This window comes from Triturus cristatus, chromosome 4_2 (genome assembly GCF_964204655.1).
Source record: "Triturus cristatus chromosome 4_2, aTriCri1.1, whole genome shotgun sequence".
NCBI lineage: Eukaryota > Metazoa > Chordata > Amphibia > Caudata > Salamandridae > Triturus > Triturus cristatus.
In genome coordinates this window covers 698,955,050-698,978,108 of record NC_140586.1, presented here as the reverse complement: position 1 = coordinate 698,978,108, position 23,059 = coordinate 698,955,050, and the positions used below count along the sequence as shown (strand labels likewise).

The following is a 23,059-nucleotide window of genomic DNA, read 5'->3' as shown; positions in this document are numbered from 1 at the left end:
AGTCGGGGCTGACCTCTAAGCGGTTCAAGGAGCACTGTTAGGAATTAATCTGCCGGCAGTAACTCAAGTGGGGTCCCCTCAGATCATTAAGAGCCATATGCACTCCAGATGGTTCAGGTAGGTCAAAGAAGGGTTACAGCATGGCATTGCAGAATTCTTTGATCTGTTGCGACATCGCTAATGAACCTGGAAACCTGGGTTCCATCTGAATGAGGGCTGGTTGCGAAGATTGAGACCAGGTACATGGCTTGGAGGTACACTGGGCGTCAGCTGACTCCACTTGGTCGGAGTGGCAGGATGAAGGAGAGCCACTCTTCTTCTTTGACCTACCTGATGAATTGGACCTCAAAGAAGATTGATTACGGGATCAGGCTAAGAAACAAGGTTGCATCTGCAATTTCAAGTGGGATCAGGCCTTACCAGGTTTCTGTCAGTGTTATGCAAGGTACAACTTTGCTTTACGATTCCGGATGGGCTTTAGATTGATCTTGGCACACTAGACGCATAACATCAAATCGTGTAAGGATCCAGAAACCAGAGACAGACCTTAGGAGGGTCCATCACCAACCTATATTTGTGCTAATCCTTCCAGGTTTTTAACTCTGATGTTTTAGGAAGGGACTCGTCCCTTGAACACTGTTAAATTTTGAAGAAAAAAACTCTGATTCCTAACAGAATTAAAGGGAGCGAGCGAGCTCCGGATCTGCGTCGGAAGTCACTGAAAGAAAGGAACTGATGTCAGTTTGCATAGTTAGTGGTTATGTAGGGGCACCTACGTCAAATACAAGGCTGGATGGACCCGATGTGGAGCCACACGGCCCCACCTACTGACGCATATGGAAATTGCTGAAAGAAAATTCTAAAACCCGTCTGGAGCCTGGTGATATTCACAAGGTAAGAAATCTGCGGTTAAAAGATTTCTCAACTTGTGATTACCCCCAGGCACCAGAAGGTGAGGAATCTAGTTAGAAGTATCCATCAGAAACAAACAGAACACTGACAAATAGACATTTACTGTACTTATTACAGCAGCATTTTCAGGCACCAAGAGAGCATCACACATTGCATAGCTTTGCCTTTTAAGGGGTTGAACTGCTTAACAGAACATCTTGTGGCTAACAAAGCCCAGCAACCTCCATAAACTGATTTCCTAGGTGGTCTCCTAGCTGACAAAATATCTGTGCTTTAGAAGGGAAGAGAAATGTATCTAGATTCCTAAACTCAATCTCCACTAATACAGATTGAGGGGTTGCAGTTTCAGCTAAAGGAATTCCTACCTTGTTTTGATAGATTTATTTTGTATGGAAGTCTCAACAGTTGACACACACACAGTGACAGTAGTTGGCACACCTAATCCTTATCATCTAAGCTGGTGCAACGGGGATCACTGCTGCTCTGTCTTACCAGAGTCTATGCAAAACTTGGGACAACACAAGTTTTTTTTTTTAATTGAAAACTATATAGAATACAAAAAGTTTGAGTCCCAATTTACATCCATTAAAATCCATCAATGACATCCAAAGGAGTAATACATAGCACCAATTAATCAAGAAGCAATACATCCAGTAATGAATAGGCCGGGGGAAGTTAAAATAGTATTTTTAAGCCAAAAGATGAAAGAAACACCTAAAATCTTAAAACTTCTATCCACTGCCTCAAAACACTACCAATTAAGCAAAACGTTAAATTTAAGGTATCTCAAATATATGTAAGATAGTATCAAAAACATGTAACTTAGTCCGATAAGACTAATAAATTGACCTGAATTATTTTTTTTAAACAGACTTTTATTGAGTTTCATGAAATTACACATTCAATTCCCCCGCCCACTAACTGGCCAACAGTGGAAACCAGGATGAAGTATAACGGACAGCCCGCCAATCTGATTACAAAGTCACATCCATCGTCCCATAAGGCGTCCGTGATGCAGCGCAGTCCGTCCGCATGGTTGATCCAGGACAATGGTGTGATGCAATAGGAAGACCCCCCACCCTTTCAAACTCCCCCAACACAACCCCACCACCCCAACCACCCTCCCAAGCATGTGGCCAGCTTCTAAGTTGTGCAAGAGGGCAAAGATGCCTCCCGTACCATCTGTCAGACTCCCCATCCCGCAGGGCGCAGCAGTGAGTGTATCAAAAGCACAGGGGGAAGCTGCCTATCATGGTCCCAGTGCCCTCCCCTCGTCCTATACTCCCACAGACGTGAAGGGTTTCTCAAGGGCCAGGTGCCATATCCCCCTCCTCAAGAGCCTCTTCGTCGTCTACAGACGGATGTTTGATCAGCTCCAGGAGTGCCACCCATGCCTGGGCCATTTCTTGTGATTTCTCACTTCCATTACGCTGAGCCAAACGTAATCTATAGTTCCCTTCACTACCCGCCCATTTCACCATCTCCCTATTCCAGCGCAAGAGACTAGGCCCCTGCCTCGCCTTCCAGTGGGAAGTAATTTCCCGTTTAGCCAAGACCAGCCCCAGGTCAATGATCCGGCTGGTGACCTTAGTCTTGGCAGTGTGCGGGAACCAATGCAACAAGTAGACCCCCGGTACCACCGCTAGTTCCCTCTCCATCACAGTTAGCAGAGCAGTCGTCACCTCCTGCCAAAAGCCTGCCAGCTTCGGGCTGTCCCAGAACATGTGGAGAAAATTCACCCCATCTTGGTCAGAACGGGGCAAGTGGCCGACCCCCCAAAATACTCAGCAATTTTACTACGCGTGAGGTATGCCCTATGGAAAACAAAGAATTGGATGAGCTGGAAGCGCGCGTTTCGAGAACATTTTCATGGCCGCTCTACGATCTCCTCCCAAGGTTTTTCTGCAATGGGTTCCCCCAGATCTGCCTCCCACTTTAGTCGCAACGCTGTCAGGGGTTGGCGCATATCGCAAGTAATCCGCCGGTAAAGGCAGGTCACCGCCTTATAAGTACCCGCCGCCATCACTACATATTGACAAGCGAGAGACGTATGCGACTCCAACAGTCCCTTTTGCCTGTGCTTCCTGATAGCCGCAGTCAAAGCAGCATGCAAGAGGAAGTCCCCCCCACGAAAGATCGTGGCGCTCTTTAAGGTTGTTAAAAGGGAGAAGATTACCATCCTCATAAAGATCACCTATTGCCGTAACTTCCGCCTCTTCCCAGGCCAACAACCGGCTCCAATCTCACCCATGAGGCAACACCTCACACATCAGCAAAGGGATCTCGGGCGCATAAGGGGTCGCGACATGCGTCCTCCTGGCTAGGCGCGCCCAGCATTGTCGTACCGTCCCCAAATCTGGCGGCACTGAGGCGCCTCTCATTGGGACTCGTAGCAACGCACAAGACAAAAGGTGCCAACTCGGATCTGACCCACCCTGGTCCTCCGGGCGCCTAATATGACCAGCCACCCACTTCGTAAACCATTGAAGCTGCGCGGCATGGTAATAGGCCTCCAGGTCTGGCAACACAAGGCCCCCCTCTGCCCTGGGTCTCTGCAGCGTAGTTAACGCCACCCTCCGTCTCCCAGCTCCCCAGATGAATCCTGTAATCAAAGTGTTCAGCTGTACGAAGAGCTTACCCGGGATCCAAACTGGAAGGGTCCCACTCATACAGCCCGCCACTCCCAAGGGCCAGTCAAGGGAGGCCATCTGAGGGGGCAGCAGTGCACCAACCCCAACTACAAGCAGCATCGGAGGGCTCACAGCCGAGCTTCGCCGCCCGCAGCAGGATCCAGCATCAAAGGGGGCACTGGGCCGGACAGTCACTCACCACCGTTAAGACTGCCTCTCCGCCGCAGGAGCCGCCAAGCAGGCCCACTCCACTTCACCATGGACCCACCATCGCACCGGTCCGCAGCAGGAGGCAAGTAGCGGTTCAACTCTGTTGACCGTTCAGTAGCGCCCTCCCGTCTGCCGCACCACCAGGTAGGCCGCTCTCCAATGTCTGCTCCGGGCCGCCTTCTTAGGTCCAGGCAGCAGCGCCCGATCGCGGCACTCCGCTCACCTCACTCTCTGCAGGATCGTTCAAGCCGCCGCCATTCACCGCTGCAGGGCCAGAACCAAGACCCTCCATTGCTCCCCCAGGCAATGCACAGCCACCAACGTGCAGCAGGTGACCGCGGTCTCACTGGCAGGTCGCTGCCGCCATCTTGGGCCGCCCCAGGCAGAAACGCAGCAGGGTAAAGAATCAAGCCCCTCTCCTTCGCCGGGTCGCCTACACCGTCGAGGGAGTGCCCACCTGGCCACCAGGTATGCCCAGTCAGGATGGGGGGTTAGGGGCCCCCGTAAAGTTGCAGGATCTATTCAAACGGAGGGAGGCCACGGAGGAGCTCCGAGATCCTCGACCGTCTACATCGGCATCAGGCCATGCTCCCCATAAATTGACATGAATTATACTATACATATTAAAGTGCCAAGCTCTGAGATTCATAAAAGTGAGGACAGATTACAAAAAATACGACAGATTATATACTAACTTTCAGAAATCACAGTCAAAATAAAATGCCAGATCACTTTTACTTCAAAGATGGCGAACGGATCTAATTCCATCTAAAAATTAATGGGTTCAGAAAATGGGTCAGGTTAAAAGAAGCGAACGAGTTTATGCTTCACGAATTGGTGGACTTAAGAAGTTCGAGAACACAAGTGTTGAAGGAAAAGCATAATGAAATGCAAAAGAACACCTTATCTGAAAAGCATCCTTTAACAAGTCTCCCCGAGGGAACTAAAAGAAGACAAAAGTTTAGACACATATGTTGATATCAGGAAAAAAGTCTACACTGTCCTACTTTCAGGAAACAGAGCTCTATTTGCATTTCTCACTAGTGCTCTGCCATTTGCAATCTGCTGGGGGTCTCCTTCCACACATTCTGCCTAACTCCCAATGAACTGACAATGAAATCTGATTGTGAAATGCCCAATGCCAACTGCAGACAGCTTCTTTTGTTTAGCTTCTGAATAATTCCCAGACTCTTAAGAATTTGGAACCCCTTTGTAGAAAACATAATAGTAACTGTTGCATCGCACTGATGGTTAACATTGGATAAACATTTACCTTTCCAATCTTTAGGACTGACCCTTCCCAGCTATCTGCCTGTCTACAAATAAATGCTCTTTCTTTTCGCCAGTCTGATTTATTCTTGCTCTACTATCACTGTATTTTCAAAGTCATTACATTACATCGGTACAACTTTGCTAGAATTCTAATAAATTTCCACTGCATTTGGCATGTAGATATTTTAATTCAATATTTTAGTTATGTAATGAACAGTGATCCTAAACACACAGAGTACAAATGCACTTAATTCTTGACATTTGTTTGCAGCAGGACCACCTCAAACAGAAGGTGCTATATATAGACAAGGACTATGTATGGTGCCTGGTTTCCTCTTTGATTTGGCTGTATTTGCTCTGCTTACCCCTAAGCTTCAAGTGATATTGTTATGAATCTTGATTTTCATCACTTCCTCTTAATTTGCATTCCCCCAATTCTAGTTTGAATCCACTTGTACCCAATCTACACTAATAATAATTTGGTGCATATGGCATTCTTTCCATTTCTCCAGCATTGTAGAGAACAGGTGTTACTATTACTCAAAATAACGTTACTCAATTTACAGAGGTCAGAAAGATGGAAAGCAGACTAGACCTTGTTAGAAATTGCACTAGTGACAAATCGAATACAGCATATGTCTACAGCAAGCACCAGTCTTTATACCTGATTCTCTGCCAAAACATTCAATAATCTACATCAGAGGCAAACCACAAAGTGCTTCTTACACATTGCCAAACAAATAATGTATTACCATCAAACCCAAAGTCTGAGCCACTAAGCCTAAAACGAAATCCCATACACTGTGATTCACCCAGATCATTTCATAAATATGTTAACACTAAAGAACCACAAATACCATCTCTACTTTACAGCTGGCCACTATCTAACCCCTTCTTAATAACTCAAGTGACACCAAGCTCTGAATCCTACACCTCACATATGGATTGTTTTATGAAATGAAAAATTATATTTATATAGCGCATAGACTACCCGGAGGCCTCGCAGCGCTTTAATTGATCACTGTGGCGGGCCGCAGGGTGAGATTAGCACGTTTTTGCAAACAGGTGGGTTTTCAAAGCTTTCCTAAAAGCCAGCCGGTTATTATTTTCTCTGAGGGCTAAGGGGAGGGAGTTCCAAAGTCTCGCAGCAGTATGGGAGAAGGAACGGCCGCCCCAACGTGCTTTGTTTATTTGCTTTTATGTGCTTTTGTTTATTTGACTAGAAGGCTTACCAAAAAGTAACGACTGAAAACTGGTTCTCGTACATGATAATCCAGACTATCTAGCAAAAAGTGACATACATTTTTAAACAAATAGTCTCTTTTCTACAAAGTCTTTGAGAGTTACTTGGAATGCTGTGATTGACTGCATCAATTGGGTCTTGTTTAAGGCCATTGTAACACTTTCTCTTTTCTCTCTGTAGTCAGCTTATTATTTTCTCCCACTAAACATGTAATCCATTTTCCTGCTGCGCCTAACTAATGTAATTTCAAGAAAACCTCATGTTGGGTTCTCAGAGTTGTTTGACAAACACTATATTTTTATATATGTTTACTGTTTGTTACAAAACATTTGATGTGAAACCTGCTCATCGTTTTGTGACATTATTTAAGCCTGATAATTCAAGAAAGGATTAAAAAAAAATAGAAAACATAACAAAAAGACAGTCTCTAATAAATGGTATTTTGCTTACCTGATATATTCTCAATGGCATTTTTTCAACAAACAAACCCTTTTTCTCTCCTTTCCTGACTAGCTTCGTCAAGATGTAAAGCCGGTCATTGTTAGATCTGTGTGGTCGAGGAGATGACTGAGGTGAAATATCTGGTGAAGAAGGAGCAGATCTAAGGGAAATAACACATGTAGAAACAAATCAATTTAAAGTCCAAAGGTAAAGAGGTTATTCTTTTAATAGTCATTTTCAGCTAAAGAAATAATTCATCAACAGGTTGATAAATATATGTAAAGGCCAATGTTTCTAGGCTAAACAAGGTACAAGGAATGAATATGCTACTTACCAGTATGCATCTGTTCTTGGCATGTAGGGCTGCTGACATTCATATCTGTGCATAGATCGCCGCCTAGTGTTGGGTCCGGATGTTTGCACGTTGTTGTCCTGGAAGAGTCTTCGAAGTATCCTGGGATAGGTGACTCCTCCCCTGGACTACAGTGCGCATGGGCATCCTCTCCATCCTCAGATTGTTTTTCGCCATTGTGGCAGTGATGGAGTAGATACAGAAAGTGATGACCATGCTTACAGTAATTCTGAGAGCTGCAGCTGCTACAGGCGCCGGGGAGGAGGGAGGGCGACATGAATGTCAGCAGCCCTACATGCCAAGAACAGATGCATACTGGTAAGTAGCATATTCAGTTCGAGGCATGTGGGCTGCTGAATTCATATCTGTGCATAGAATACATAGCAGTACCTCCTATTAGCGGCGGCTACCAGTGCCAGCTGCAGCGGTCTGAAAAAGAATTTTGAGAACAGCCTGTCCTACAGCTGCCTGCTGTTTTGATTGCACATCTACACAATAGTGTTTGGTAAATGTGTGTGTAGTGGACCAGGTGGCTGCTCTACATGTATCATGCAAAGGGATGTTTCCCAGGAAAGCCATGGAGGCCCCTAACTTACGTGTTGAGTGGGCTCGTGGGGGAATCGTTAATGTGCGTTTAGCCTTTTGATAGCAAATTTGAATACATTTAACGATCCATCTGGCTATACCTGCTTTGGAGATAGCGTTACCTTTGTGGTGTGGGGCAAAGGCAACGAAAAGTTGTTTAGTCTTCCTAAAGATCTTAGTCCTGTCGATATAGTACATGAGGGCTCTCTTCACATCTAGTGTATGGAGTGCTCTTTCTGCGACAGTTTGTGGGTTTTGAAAGAAAACAGGCAGTTCAATAGTTTGATTCATGTGGAACTGCGATATCACCTTGGGCATGAATTTGGGGTTGGTACGTAGTACGACCCTGTTGGCGTGAACCTGTATGAATGGCTCTTGAACGGTTAGTGCCTGGAGTTCACTAACTCTTCTTAAAGAAGTGATCGCTACTAGGAAAGCTACTTACCAGGTAAGGAATTGAATCTCGCATGAGTGTAGAGGTTCAAAGGGTGGACCCATCAGGCGTGTGAGGACCAAGTTGAGGTTCCACATCGGAGCCGGTGGGTGGCTTGGAGGAATTACTCGTTTGAGTCCTTCCAGGAATGCTTTGATGGCAGGCACTCTGAATAAAGAGAGGTGCTGCCTGTTCTGGAGATAGGCTGATATCGCGGTCAAATGGACACGTATAGAGGTGTACGCCAGATTGCATCGGTATAGGTGTAAGAGGTAGCAAATTATGTTTTGGATGGACGCGTCTAGCGGGTTAATGTCATTATTATTGCAATAAATGACGAACCTTTTCCATTTGGCTGCATAGCAAGCTCTGGTAGTGGGACTTCTAGCTTCCTTAATGATGTCCATCAAGTCAGGTGGCAGGTTTAGGTAGCCAAACTCTAGGACTTCACGAGCCAGATTGCCAGGTTCAGCTGTTGCGGATCTGGGTGCTGAATCTCTCCATGGTTCTGCGTCAAATGCGCGGGTTTGATCCGCAGCCTTTGATGCGGCACCACGGAAAGTTCGAGAAAAGTGGTGTACCATGGCTGGCGTGCCCACGTTGGAGCAACCAGGACGACTGTCAGTGAGTGTTGTCTGAGTTTGCGAGCCACCAGCGGTATCAACGGTGCTGGGGGAAAAGCGTACGCAAATCTGCCAGACCAGTTCATCCATATCGCATTGCCCTGCGACTGTGGATGTGGGAACCTGGCGGCAAAGCTTTGGCATTTTGCGTTTTCGCTTGTGGCGAATAGGTCTATCTCTGGATGACCCCATTGCTGGAAGTACGGTTGGAGTACTGATGGGTGTAACTCCCACTCGTGCATCTGGTGGCTGTGTCTGCTGAGCAGATCCGCCATCTGGTTGTCCTTGCCGGGGAGGTGTTCCGCCATGAGGAACATGTTCCTCTGAATGGCCCACTTCCACATGCTCTGAGCCAGATGAGACAACTGTGGAGAGTGTGTTCCTCCCTGCTTCTGTATGTAGTACATGGCGGTCATGTTGTCCGTCCGGATCAACACGACTTTGTTGCACAAGTGTACTTTGAATGCTTTCATAGCCAGGAAGATTGCCATCAGTTCTAGAAGGCTGATGTGCATCTTCTTTTGTTGTGTTGTCCATAGTCCCTGCACTGTGTAGTTGAGTACATGAGCTCCCCATCCCTGGAGAGACGCGTCCACTGTCAGTATTCTCTGTGGAACAGGCTCTTGGAACGGTCGGCCCTTGCAAAGGTTTTGTGGATTCCACCAATGCAGAGAGTTGTATGCCCGACCGCTCACCAACACTAGGTCTTTTAGTTGTCCGTGAGCCTGATTCCATTGACGTGCTAAGCACTCCTGAAGCGGGCGCATATGTAGTCTCGCGTATGGGACTATGAAAATGCAGGAGGCCATCATGCCTATCAACTGCATGAACACTCGCGCGGGAAGGGAGTGTTGTGGTTTGAACTTGGAAATCAGCATTTGCATGCTGTTGATTCTCACTAAATTTGGCTGAGCTGTGGCCGCCAGTGTGTCTATGGTCGCACCTAGGTACTGTTGTATGTGTGCGGGTTGGAGATGTGATTTTGGGTAATTTAGTGAGAACCCCAGACTGTGAAGGAGGTGAATGGTGCGGGACATGTGGCTGGCACATTGCTGGGCTGACTTTGCTTGAACAAGCCAGTCGTCCAGGTAAGGGTAGACGTGTATGTGCTGCCTCCGTAGATGTGCAGCCACAGTAGCTAGGCACTTTGTGAAAACTCTGGGTGCTGTTGTCACGCCGAAGGGAAGGACTTTGAACTGGTAGTGCTGCCCTTGAACAGTGAACCTGAGGTATTTTCTGTGTGAGGGGTGAATGGGTATGTGGAAATACGCATCTTTGAGGTCCAGTGTGGCCAGGAAGTCTCCCTGCTTGAGCAGCGGGAGGACTTGCTGTAGGGTGAGCATGTGGAAATGTTCGGAGAGAATGTAGCGGTTGAGGGGTCTCAGGTCTAGTATAGGTCTGAGTGACCCGTCCTTTTTCGGTATTAAAAAGTACAGGGAGTACACCCCCGTACCTCGCTCGTGGACGGGTACGACCTCTATTGCGCATTTTAGTAGCATACTTAGCACTTCCTGCTGTAAGAGCGTTAAGTGCTCTGAGGACATAGGACGGTGCTTTGGAGGTATTGTGGGTGGAGTTGAGGTTAATTCTAGGCAGTAACCGTGTTTGACAATATCTTTGACCCACCTGTCCGTGGTGATGGAGTCCCACGTGGACAGGAACCTTTGTAGCCTTCCCCCGACAGGTGTTATGTGGTCGGGAGGAAGGGAGAGGGCGTCACTGTTTGTTCTTGGGGGAGAACCTGGTGTTGCCGTAGCCGCGTCCTCTGCCCTTTGTGCTTGAGCCACGATATCCACCCCGGGTGTTTTTATCGTAGGAACTTTGTGTGTTTCCCTTGTTGTAGGTTGGCTGTGACCCCTGTCCTCTACCTGCTCCTCTATTTCCGGGGCGACGAAAGGAGCCGCTCCGAAAGGACTGCGTTTGGAGAGCCCCCATGGACTTCGCAGTGTCTGTGTCCTTTTTTATTTTCTCTAAGGTGGTGTCAACCTCTGGCCCGAATAAGTAGTCGGGGTTGACAGGCTGGTTGAGGATGCTATTTTGTACCTCAGGTTTGAATCCGGAGATTCGTAACCAGGCGTGTCGTCGCAACATGACGCTAGTGTTTATGGCCCTGGCAGCTGTATCTGCGGCATCCAGTGCACACTTAATGGATGCGTTTGTGAGGAGTTGTCCCTCCCTGATGAGGATCTCTGCTCCCTCTTTGAATTGGTCAGGGAGATGTTGGAGTAATGTTTCTAATGTGTCGTAGTGTGCTCGATCGTAGCGAGCGAGGAGCGCCTGAGTATTGGCAATACGCCATATGTTAGCTGCTTGGGCCGCAACCCGTTTGCCGGAGGTCTCTAGCACCTTGGACTCTGTCCGGGGGAGGAGCATCCCCTGTCGTTTGCGAGTGTGCCCGTTTGCGAGCATTCGCAACTACTATGGAATCCAGAGGTAACTGGCCTCTAATGTAGGTAGGGTCCCCAGGCGCCGACCTGTATTTCTTGTCGATCCTGGGGTTTATTACTCTTGCCCTGGTGGGTTCTTTGAAGATGTCCTTTGCTGGTTTGAGGACACCTTTCAACATGGGTAGAGTTTTTATATTCCTTTCTGAGGATGCGAAAGTATCCATGAGAAAGTCGTCCTCGACGGTGTCAGAGTGGAGTTGCACACCATGATTGGCCGCAGCACGTTCAATGAGGGCGTTGAATGCGGCAGTGTCCTCTGTGGGAGATGTTTTCGCTCCATATAGTTGCGGGTCCTGTGTATCCATAGGTGCACCCGGGTCTACAGGGTCATCCCAAGCTTGGTCAGGGTCCTGTTGGCCTTCAGGGTCCATCTCTCCGGGGTAGGGGACGTGGTCACTTATGTAGTCCTCCAAAACGTCTGTTTCGGAGTGTGTGGGAGAGAAGGACTGTGGATCTTGGTAAGAGGAATGGAGAGGTTCGTAAAGAACTGGTTCCGAAGCCACTGGCAGCTTTTTCTTAAGCGGGATCCGATAGGAGTCCAAAGCTGGCTCGGAGGTTATTCTCTTGTGGAGCATCATTCTGCCGGTGTCGGCGTCGATGATGTGTGATGGTGACGTCTCTGCAGGAGAGCGTTCGGCAGGCGTGATCGTGGTGTGGGTGACACGTGTTCTGATTTGGAACAGTTTTGGGGCCGTGGACGGCGGTAGGCCAAAAGTGATGTTGGCCGGTGCCGGAGAGGCTGTTGGAGCTTTGATCGGCTCGGAGCCTGACGTGTCCTGGAGGACTGCCTTGTGTTTTATGCGTTACAAGGACGCAGCAATTGGCCGCACCTGGAGCGCCATCGGTTCTTTGGCGCCGACCGGTTCTGTAGAGGCGGGCGTGGACTTCTTCGGCGCCACTGGGACATCGAGTCGAGGAGCGGTAGTAGCCGTCAACGCCGTCGATGATTGTGCCTTTGGTGGTGCTGTCGAAGCGGTGTGAGACGCAGCAGCCAGTTTGACCTTTGTGGCCGGAGCCGATTGTTTCGGTGCCGGGAGCCGAGTAGGTTTGGCGGCACCGAAGGTCTTTTTCCGTGTGTCGGCGCCGACGTCGGCTGCTGCAAGCTCGGCACCGAAGTCTCGTTTGGTGCGGTCGGTGCCGACGGGTTTGGCTGGCGTCGAAGGTGTGGTGGGCTTCGATCCGACCAGCGTCACTTTTGGTTTCGGTTTTTGATGAACCAATACAGCTTTCGGTTTCGAAGAAGGGAAACCAGCCGTTTTGGGTAGTAATGGCTGCCGCTGAATGTCCGAGGCCGGGCCAGAGGGCGGGGCCGAAGAACTGCGGGATAGGTCTTGGGTAAGGCCCGAAGGCGATCCCTCGACCGGAGCCATAGACTGGCGCACTGGGATATCCTCAGTCTGTACGGGTAGGCCTTGCTCATCACCGGAGCTACTCTCTTCGGCCCCTAAGGCCTCATCGTAGTCTCCTACCTCGGTGTCGGCTTCATCTCTGTGAAAGAGTCGTTCTTCGATGTCTTCCGATCCGGAGTCGTGTTCGGAAGCGGGGCTGGAGGGTAGGTTCTCCACGTCTAAGACATCTTCGTCCTCGGCGCTGAAGTTGTTGGTCGGGGCCGGTGCCGCTTGCTGCGCTTCGAGTCTCGCTGCTCGTCGATTCCGGAGAGTCTTCTTGGATCGGAATCGGGCACAGGCCATACATGTGGACTCGTCGTGATCCGGTGAAAGGCATTTGTTGCACACGGGTGGACGTCGACATGGGGATATTTCGCATTGCATACAGGACACCGCTTGAATGGTGTCCTCGATTCCATCGTCGGTGTCGGGTCGATGGTCGGGTAAGATGCGAAAAAGTTGTTCTTGAAGTTAGTAAACTAACAAAGATACTATCGATACCGATCGGGAACAGTACCGACGCGAACTAAAGGCCTTTTGGCCTGGAAAAAGTTTTTCCTAACTTGAGTCAAGATAAGCACATCCGAACCCAATGGCGGAAAAAAACAATCTGAGGATGGAGAGGATGCCCATGCGCACTGTAGTCCAGGGGAGGAGTCACCTATCCCAGGATACTTCGAAGACTCTTCCAGGACAACAACGTGCAAACATCCGGACCCAACACTAGGCGGCAATCTATGCACAGATATGAATTCAGCAGCCCACATGCCTCGAACACTAAATTACTTGTTGTGCTTTATTACTCCCATCACAAAGAATAATATGGCAGATTTCACATTAATGGCAGAGAACTGAAATAGTGGCAGGATAATACGTTGATCTATTAAAACTCCTAAACAAATGAATATCTGGGACAACAGCTCTTATAGAACCCGACTAAATATTTGGAATATGTAACTCCAATGATGGGGAGAAAGGATTAACTTGCACCTCTGGTTACTGTTGATTACCATGAGAGGAGATGGCTGGTTGAAAGAAAAAAACTTGTACTGGTTATTCTAGAAATGGCTGCTAGTTCAAAAAGTAGTTGCAACATTAGTAAAGAGCAACATAAATCAAGTAAGAAAAATAGAAAGCCCAGAAAGAATTTCTGTTTTGCAGGAACATTATTTTTTCTCTGGTCCCAAGGAACAAGAAGAATTGGTGTTATTCTACTGGAGTAGTCAGTGATCACCTTACACAATTAGGATGCATTAGCAGCTAAGCAACTGTGAAAAAGCGGGTATGTGGAAAGCAGGACACCCACACATGAGTTTGCCGGCTGAGCCGACATGCACAAACACACACCGCAGGAAGGGACGTGCTCACGCGAGTCTGCTGTGTGGGGAACACAAAGTTGATATAGACTAAGAAGAAACACGTGTAAAATGAGGCTTTACTTGATGAAAGACTTGGGTACTTGAAAGAACCCACAGTTATATGGAAGCAGAAGTAGACAGGGCAATGTCCAGAGCTGCAAGCGACATCAGCTAACCTCCCGGTAGGAGCTAAAGTCCTCCGGTAGACAGATGAAGAACAAGTTACTTACCTTCGGTAACGATGTATCTGTAAGAAACATTAGTTAGTTAGATTCCTCACCTTAGAATATCCCCAGGCGTCAGACTGGATCCGGAAGATTTTTCGTCAGCAATACCCCTTGCGCGTCGCTAGGCGTCGTCTGCGGCTCCGCGTCCGTCGTCGGCGTCGTGTGCCGGAATGATGTCGGAGTACTTAGACGCCGCCCTCGCGCGCTGACGTCAGTTCTTGTACATAGCCTTCCGCGCCAGGAACGCAGAGCCATGCAAGATACCGACACTGGTGCCAAAAAATTCTAGGGCCCTGAAAAGGATAGCCTTAAGCCTAGATGTTAGTTCGCAGAACGGGGAGGATGGGTGGGTCGGTGAGGAATCTAACTAACTAATGTTTCTTACAGATACATCGTTACCGAAGGTAAGTAACTTGTTCATCTGAAAGAAACACGTTAGTTAGATTCCTCACCTTAGAATAGATACCCAAGCAATACCATCCCCGGTGGTGGGTCTGCGAACCAAGATCACACCAGAAAGTCCTGGAGGACAGAACGGCCAAAGAAGCCATCCCTCCGGACTTGGCTGTCAAGGCAATAATGCCTGGCAAACGTGTGTAGCGAAGCCCACGTTGCCGCCTGACAGATGTCCTGCAAAGGGACACCCCGTCCCAAAGCAGTAGTAGCCGCTGTGGCCCGAGTAGAATGGGCGCGCAGTCCAACAGGAGGGTCCTTTTTTGCCAAGGAATAACAAATTTTAATGCACAAAACGACCCACCGAGAGATGGTCCGTTTGTGCACAGCTTTTCCCTTCTTAGCACCCACGTATCCAACGAAAAGTTGGTCGTCCACCCGGAACTGCTTTGTGCGGTCCAGATAAAAGGAGAGCGCACGTTTGGGGTCCAGACGGTGGAGCCTCTCTCCTCTTTGGAAGGATGCGGAGGCAGAAAGAAGGTGGGCAAGGTGACAGACTGCCCAAGATGAAAGGGGGGTCACCACTTTCGGAAGAAAGGAGGGACGAGGCCGTAAGGACAACCTTGTCCGGATAAACAGAGAGAAAGGGAGGCTTTGATGATAAAGCCTGGAGCTCACTCACCCGTCTAGCCGAGGTGATGGCTACCAGAAAAGCAGTCTTAAGCGTCAGCAGACGGAGAGGACAATTATGAAGAGGCTCAAAGGGAGCGCACATTAGAAATGTGAGAACAAGATTCAAGTCCCACTGAGGCATTACAAAAGGGACAGGAGGGAACGTGTGAGTAATGCCTTTTAGAAAGCGTGTAACTACAGGGGACTTGAAAAGAGAAGGCTGATCAGGAAGAGGTAAGAAGGCAGAGATGGCAGCAAGATAACCTTTCAAGGTGCCCAGGGCAGAGCCCTGCCGGGCCAAGGAAAGAAGAAAGAGGAGAACCTCAGAAAGAGGGGCGGAAAGGGGATCCACAGCCTTTGCTGTGCACCATGCCACAAATTTGTTCCACCGGCAGGCGTATACCGTCTTTGTGGAGGGACGCCTGGCTGCCAGAATGATATCACAGACTTCAGGAGGCAAGTCAAATGGCATCAACTGCCGCCGCTCAATCTCCACGCATGGAGGTGGAGGCTGGACAGGTTCGGGTGTAGGACCGTCCCCTGCTGCTGCGACAGAAGATCCTCCCGAAGGGGCAGACGTATCGGAGGATCGGTCAACATACTGAGTAGCTCGGGATACCAGTACCTTCGTGCCCAATCCGGAGCCACCAAGATGACTTGGGCCCGGTCGTGCCTGATCTTCTTCAGCACTCTGGGCAGAAGTGGTATAGGCGGAAAGGCGTACAACAGACCGCAACTCCACTCGTGACGAAAAGCGTCGCCGAGCGAGTGCCGCCTTGGAAATTCCAACGCGCAGAACTGCTGACATTGCGCGTTCTCTTTGGTGGCGAATAGATCTAACCAAGGCTCTCCCCGCTGCTGAAAGAGACCTTGCGCCACTTCGGAGTTCAGACGCCATTCGTGATCCATCAGGCACCGGCGGCTGAGTTCGTCTGCTCTGGCGTTCAGAGAGCCCGCCAGATGTTGAACCACTAGGGTGACGCCCTGGTGTTCCAGCCACGTCCAGAGGCGCAGAGCCTCCCGACAAAGGGTCCACGACCCTACCCCGCCCTGTTTGTTGCAATACCACATGGCGGTGGTGTTGTCCGTGAACACCTGCACGACACTTCCCCTGACCGAGGGAAGGAAGGCTTTCAGTGCAAGTCGGATCGCTCTCAGCTCCAACAAGTTGATGTGGAGGCGAGACTCCGCCGGAGACCAGAGGCCTCTGATCTCCGCCTCTCCCATATGGCCACCCCATCCCAGGAGGGACGCATCCGTCACTACGACATGCTCCGGTTGGGGAAGGGAGAGGCTCTTGCCCGTGACCCAATCGCGGTCCGTGAGCCACCACTGCAACTGCTGTGCAGTGCCCTCCGAGATCAAGACATGGTCGGACAGGTTGCCGTGATGCTGGGCCCACTGAAACTTCAGGTCCCACTGCAGAGCCCGCATGCGCCGCCTGGCGTGATGCACTAGTAGGATGCAGGAGGCCATCAGCCCCAGAAGCCGCAACACTAGCCTGACCGAAACCCAGGATAGAGGCCGAAAGATGGGAATCAGGGCCTGTATATCCCGGACCCGCTATTCCGGCGGATAGACCCGGAACTGCGCCGAATCGAGAACCGCTCCGATGAAGAGGAGCTTCTGAGAGGGACTCAGGTGTGACTTCGGCACGTTGATGGAAAACCCCAGCAAATGCAGGAGATCCGCCGTAGTCTGGAGGTGGGAGACGACTGCCTGGGGCGAGCCCGCCTTCAACAACCAGTCGTCGAGATAGGGGAAGACTGGAACCCCTGATCTGCGCAGATGAGCTGCGACCACCGCCATCACTTTCGTGAACACCCGAGGGGCACTGGTAAGGCCGAAGGGGAGCACGGTGAACTGAAGGTGCTCCTGACCCACCGTGAACCGCAGGTAACACCGGTGGGCCGGCAGGACGGGGATGTGGAAATAAGCGTCCTGCAAGTCCAACGCTACCATCCAGTCTCCAGGGTCTAGGGCAGCTAGAACCTGAGCCAAAGTTAACATCTTGAACCTTTCCTTCCGGAGGAAGGCATTTACGTTCCGGAGGTCCAAGATAGGGCGTAGGCCCCCTTTGCCCTTCTTGGGAACCAGAAAGTAGTGGGAATAACAACCACGACCTACTTCTGGGCTCGGAACGCGCTTGACGGCCCCCTTGGCCAAGAGGGCCGAAACTTCCTCGTGGAGAAGATTCAAATGATCCCCCGAGATACGGTGGTGCTGTGGTGGCATGGCTGGAGGGGTCGTCTCGAAGGGGAGGGAGTAGCCCCTTCGGACGATTTGCAGCACCCACCTGTCCGATGTGATGGACCGCCAGTGGAGCAGGTGATGGCGAACTCTGCCGCCCACTGGCGTGGAATGGGCCTGAAAGCTCGGACTAGGAAGGCTTTGAGGCGGATGCTGCCGGGGTGGATGTGGGCTGACCGCGTCGTCCTCCAGAACCGCCTCGGCGGAAACCACGTCCGCGACCGCGCGCAGGTTGGTTCTGCGGCTGGTGGCTAGGCGCACGTGAGGAGGCACCCCTTCCTTGGCCACGAAAGGGGCGAAAGGCGGAAGATTGCGACCGCGGGGCCGAGAGGCCCAAGGACTTGGCCGTAGCCCGGGAGTCCTTAAAGCGGTTCAGCGCACTGTCCGCTTTCTCGCCAAACAGGCGAGTGCCATCAAACGGCATGTCCATGAGAGTGCTCTGGACATCGCCCGAAAATGACGTGGACCGCAGCCAGGCGTGACGTCTAAGCGCCACTGTGGTAGAAATGGCCCTACCCAGCGAGTCTGTGGTGTCAAGCGCACAACGTATAGCATGTCGCGCGGCATCCCTCCCATCGGCCAGAGCCTGGGTGAGTCGTGTCCGGACCTCCTCCGGACACAGGGGCAGCGCGTCCACCGCATCCCACAGAGAGTGGGAATAACGGTCCAAGAGACAAGCGGTGTTCAAAGACCGCAGGCCCAAACTAAGGGAAGAGAACAGCTTCTTGCCAAACTGTTCTAGTCTCTTGGAATCCCGGTCCGGCGGGGCGGTCGGGAAAGAGGATTGGGAGGTGGAGGCCTGGATAACCAGGCTCTCAAGGGTAGGGTGTTGGGACAGAAAACTGGGGTCGCCCGGAGCAGGGCGGTGGCGCCTGGCGACGTTCCTGTCCACAGGGGGAACTGTGGAGGGCTTTGACCAGGTGCCCTGCAGAACGTCAATGAGGGCCTCATTGAATTGCAGCAGAGGCTCAGTGGAGCTTGCTGCAGACTGAAGCACCTCAGTAAGGACGTTAGTCCTCACAGCCACGGCAGGCAGCTCGAGCCCAAGGGCTGCGGCCGCCTTGCGCAGCACCACAGAGAAAGCAGCGCCCTCCTCCGAAGCCACAGTCGGAGGAGAGACAAATCCAGTGTCTGGAGAGGTATCCAGGCCACTGGCCTCCCCCAGTTCATCTGCCCAGTCCTGGGACAGTTGAGCCTGAGCGGCCATAGGATCCTCGGATCCCTCCCAGTTGTCCCCATCATCCGACTCCTGGTATAGAGGAGAAAGTAACGGAGCCGGTCGGTAGACATAATGTGTCTCTAGCGGCGCCGATCTCGGCGTCCATCGACGCCGGACTGGCGCCGGGCCCGGAGTGGGACTGAACTGGGGTACGACGTCGAGCGGAGTCGACGCCGGCGGAGGAGGCGTGACGAGGTTAACCGGCGTCGACGGGGACTCGAGAACGGGTCCCTCGGGCGCTTGCGGCGTCGAGGCCGGAGCCGTCAACGGCGCCGGGGCCGGAGCCACCGGCAGGCAAGGCAGCCCAGTCGGGTCCGCGGGGCCCGAAGGCGCACCAGCGGGCGCCGACGGCGGAGCCAGGTTCCTCATGGCCGAGAGGAAGGCACTGACTTCCGCCGGCGTCGCGTTAGTCCCAGGGACCGGAGGGTATGGGGACGGGCGCGGCGCCTGCGGCTCCGCCGGAGCCGCGGGGGTGGAACCACCCTGACCCTCGGCCGAGTCGCGCGACCGGCGAGGGGAGTCCGAAGAGCGATATCGCCTCTTGGACTTCTTGGAATGCTTCGACTTACCCGAAGACTTGGATCCCGACGACCGATGGTGACGTCGGCTGCGGCTCCGCGACCGATCCTTGGACCTCCTCCTGGACCGGGATCGAGAGGCGCGCGGAGCCGAGTGGCGAATCTCGAGAAGCTTACGGGACCGCTCCCGTCTAGCCTTCGAGGTCAGGGCCTTGCAGTCCGAACACGACTCCGCGTCGTGATCGAGGCCCAAGCAGTAAAGGCACCGGCGGTGATGGTCCGTAACAGACATCAATCGGGTACAGTCCGTACAGGCTTTAAACCCAGGCATCCTACCGGCACCGGTGTCGAGACACGATCAAAAAGGATCAAAAAAGTTAGTCAAAAATTGACTAAAGGGGTAGCTCTCCCGGATCTGCGCTTACTGGCGCGGAAAAAAGAAGAACTGACGTCAGCGCGCGAGGGCGGCGTCTAAGTACTCCGACGACGTCATCCTGGCGCACGACGACGGACGCGGAGCCGCAGACGACGCCTAGCGACGCGCAAGGGGTATTGCTGACGAAAAATCTTCCGGATCCAGTCTGACGCCTGGGGATATTCTAAGGTGAGGAATCTAACTAACGTGTTTCTTTCAGATCTTGTTCTTTTGTTCCAGGTTTAAGTATCATACCGAAGAGTCCTTGATGGAACCAACCTAAAATTTTGAGTCCTTTCACAGTAACATAGATTTTGCCCCTTATCCTCCTACCCTTGAAAGACATCTCTTCCTCAAAGAAACCTAACAAATCAATTTTCCTGCCCTCATAGGATACCGGTGAACGGTCAGGAGGAAAAAGAGGTAGGTTACCCTCTCACGTTTCTTCGAACAGTTTTTGTGTGATCATGGTTATTTTTGCGCCTGAATCAACCAATAGTTTGACACATTTATCACCCACCCCTATATCCACAATAGGGTCTACACAGTTTCTGGGATCACCTTCAATAACATCGTGATTGTTGTCATCAAAAACAACAGAGACAATTTCAGAATCTGAGGAAGACTCAGAATCCACCATACATACTTTTGTTTTTTGAATTTCTTTTGATTTTTCAGCTTTAAACAAACATTAGCAAAATAACCAATCTTTTTGCAATAGTCACATGTGACATTCGATGCTGGACACTGTGATCCTTTAGGATGAGGAGAATATCCACACCTCATGCATGACGTCACATGGGATATGTTAGGTGGGGCGATCTTAGAAACATTAGTAAAACTAGATGCACTTCCTTTTGAAGTGCTTTCCTTTTTCAATGCTTTCGACGATGTTTTATTGGAGTTTAGGTTGATAGCGTTTATCGGTTCGGTAACTTTCTCCTCCAATTCTTTTAGAGAAACCATTGATATTTCGATACTTTTAGCTAGTTTTATGGTTTCATCAAGGGATGGATCACCCATCGTTAACAATTTTTGCCTGATGTTCTTGTCCCTACAGTGACATACAAATTGGTCTCTGATTAGTTGCTCCGTGAAGTTTTCAAATTTGCAATCAGCCGCTAGTCTGCGTAGCACCGAGATATAAGAGTCAATATCTTCCCCTTCAGATTGCTTTCTCTTGAAGAACATATGTCTGATGACCATAAGGCTTGTTTGTTTATCAAAACGAAGTTTAAGTTTTTGAACACATTCTTGGTATACATCATCGAGAGCAGGATCAACTTGAGGTAAGTCTGGTAGATGTTTAAAATTGACCTACCCTCAAAACCTAATGAGTGCAAAAGGAGATATTTCTTCCTTTCGGCGTTGAATCTGGAAGCTCCTATAGCACCCAGGTAGGTTTCAAAAGCTGAGGAAATATGAATTTTGTGATCAGTTATGTCCCCTATCGTAGACCCCAACGGCTCCATGTGCATGCTATAAGTACATGTATGTTCCCTCCTGCTTCAGTTCTGAAGACGCAAATATATGTGCGTCCACCGTCAACATGTCCTCTTTCAGATCCGCCATGAATGGGTCAGATATTCCTTTTCTAAGTATGAAAGGCCACCGACTTTATGTGGTTCACTTTCCACATTTTACAGATTCAGGCGAGTAGGCCCGAATTCTGTCATCAAGCCTTTTCCTGCCTTCTGCCTCTGAAAGCTCCAGTCTGAGCCCGCATCTGTGTCCATGGACTTTGTCCTACTCCCTGCGCGGCTAACGGTGCCTGATCCAGCTTGTCGCCTGCCAAAAACTGTATTTCACCTTCAAGATTATCTCCTTCGCTCCTCATCCGATACATTCCTGTCTAGTAGTTTAGGTAAACATTCCTCCAGCTACCGTGCAAAGGGCCAGGCCTCGCTGCCCTCATGCAAGTAATTCATAGCCCCGTTACCATGGAATATTCCTACCCCCTCGCATCTAGTGTAGACACTTAGACGCTTGTACACGCACTAACAGTCAGTATAGTCAGTATAGAATAAGATTCTATCCTAAGAGACCTCTCTTTTTGGATAACACAGTTCTTTAAACATAGGATATTAGATATGATTTGGGATTAGGTTGACATAACCCCAGACTTCTGTCTCCACATGTAGAGCTAAATGTCAAGTCCCCTTCACCCTCTAGTTGCACGTCAATCACACGTCATGCGGCTGCGCGCGCATCTCTGCCAACTATTTCTGCTGACATTGCAGGATTCTCTTATGGATCCACCCACTTGTGACATCATGTATGATGACGTTTCTTAAATTACGCCCTCTATTAGCTACGTATGCACCTTTTATCAGCTGTTACGCCTCTTGCATCTGTTTCACTGTAATGTATTTTCTATAAAACTGCCTATCTGTCAATAAAGTATGCCCGCCCTTCCTTCCTGAACTTTCGTGGTGATGGAATAGAATGCCAACAATTCGAATTGTATTCCTTTGTATAGGAATAAAGCCTTTTAAAACCTCTAATACCACGGATTCTGCCTCTTATATTTACTGAGTTATTCTTGATAGACTTTACCGCATAAAAAATAGTACCGGTAATGAAATATTTACCACAAAGCGTCATGCCAAACTTCCTACCTAATTGCTGGCTCACCTGGTGTCTCGAGAAAAGGAGGAGGAGGGTTTACAGATTGTAAGGTACACATTTTAAAAGAAATGAGTAAACGGTACTATTGTGTATAGGAAAACGTATATTGTATCATAAGTTGAATCAAAATTACGATGAACAAAAAAAATAGCGTAGAATACAAAATATGTGAATATTTAGTTATATACAATCTGCATGACTTAATAAACATAAGCTTTACCCCTATTTTGCATAAAATACACTTCCCACCTTTTATAATGTATGAATGAACTGCTAAAGTTTTGCACACAATCAGCTGTGTGGGTCAGCGTGACGAGTTTTCTTTGAGAAATATAGTATTCAGCTGTGCGTGTCAGCGAAGAACTCAATATTACACACACAATTGTAGATGGTGATGACTGGAGTGTTGTTGTAGAAAAAAAATCGAGCCGCGTTAGATAATTGCTCGTATAACAGCTGTGCGTGTCAGCGAAAAAGAGCTTTGAGACACACACACGGAGCGTTGCTGGGTGACGGTGATGTCACAAAGATACATGCGCGTATGTCGAACTGGAAAGGAGGCTTGAACCGCTCTTTGGACGTTGCTTGGCAACATGAAGCTGTCCAGACACTCGCACTCGCGCATGCGTGGATGAGGGCCAAGACGATGACGATGCAGGAAGACGAACAAAAGAATACACACGATGATGCCTACTGCTGCTGCACGAGGCTCATGGAATGCATGGAATGGTGTAAGCTCGAGATGTAGGAGCACGCGTCGTGCGTTAGGCAGAGTTTGAAAGATGCGAATGCCCGGTGAGCTTTATTTATTTATTTTTTAAATATGAAACGGAGGAGAATAAT

At 49.9% G+C, this 23,059-nt stretch overlaps 1 protein-coding gene across 4 annotated transcripts in view; it reads right to left on the bottom strand.

Annotated features, from left to right (window-relative positions):
* USP24 (ubiquitin specific peptidase 24) overlaps nt 1-23,059 on the bottom strand; it is a 2,082,369-nt gene that overhangs the window by 707,692 nt on the left and 1,351,618 nt on the right. For all 4 annotated transcript variants that reach the window (XM_085602520.1, XM_085602518.1, XM_085602517.1 and 1 more), the window contains exon 51: nt 6,718-6,868. In XM_085602520.1, coding sequence (XP_085458646.1) covers nt 6,718-6,868 — 151 coding nt within the window. The remainder of the gene's footprint in view (nt 1-6,717; nt 6,869-23,059) is intronic.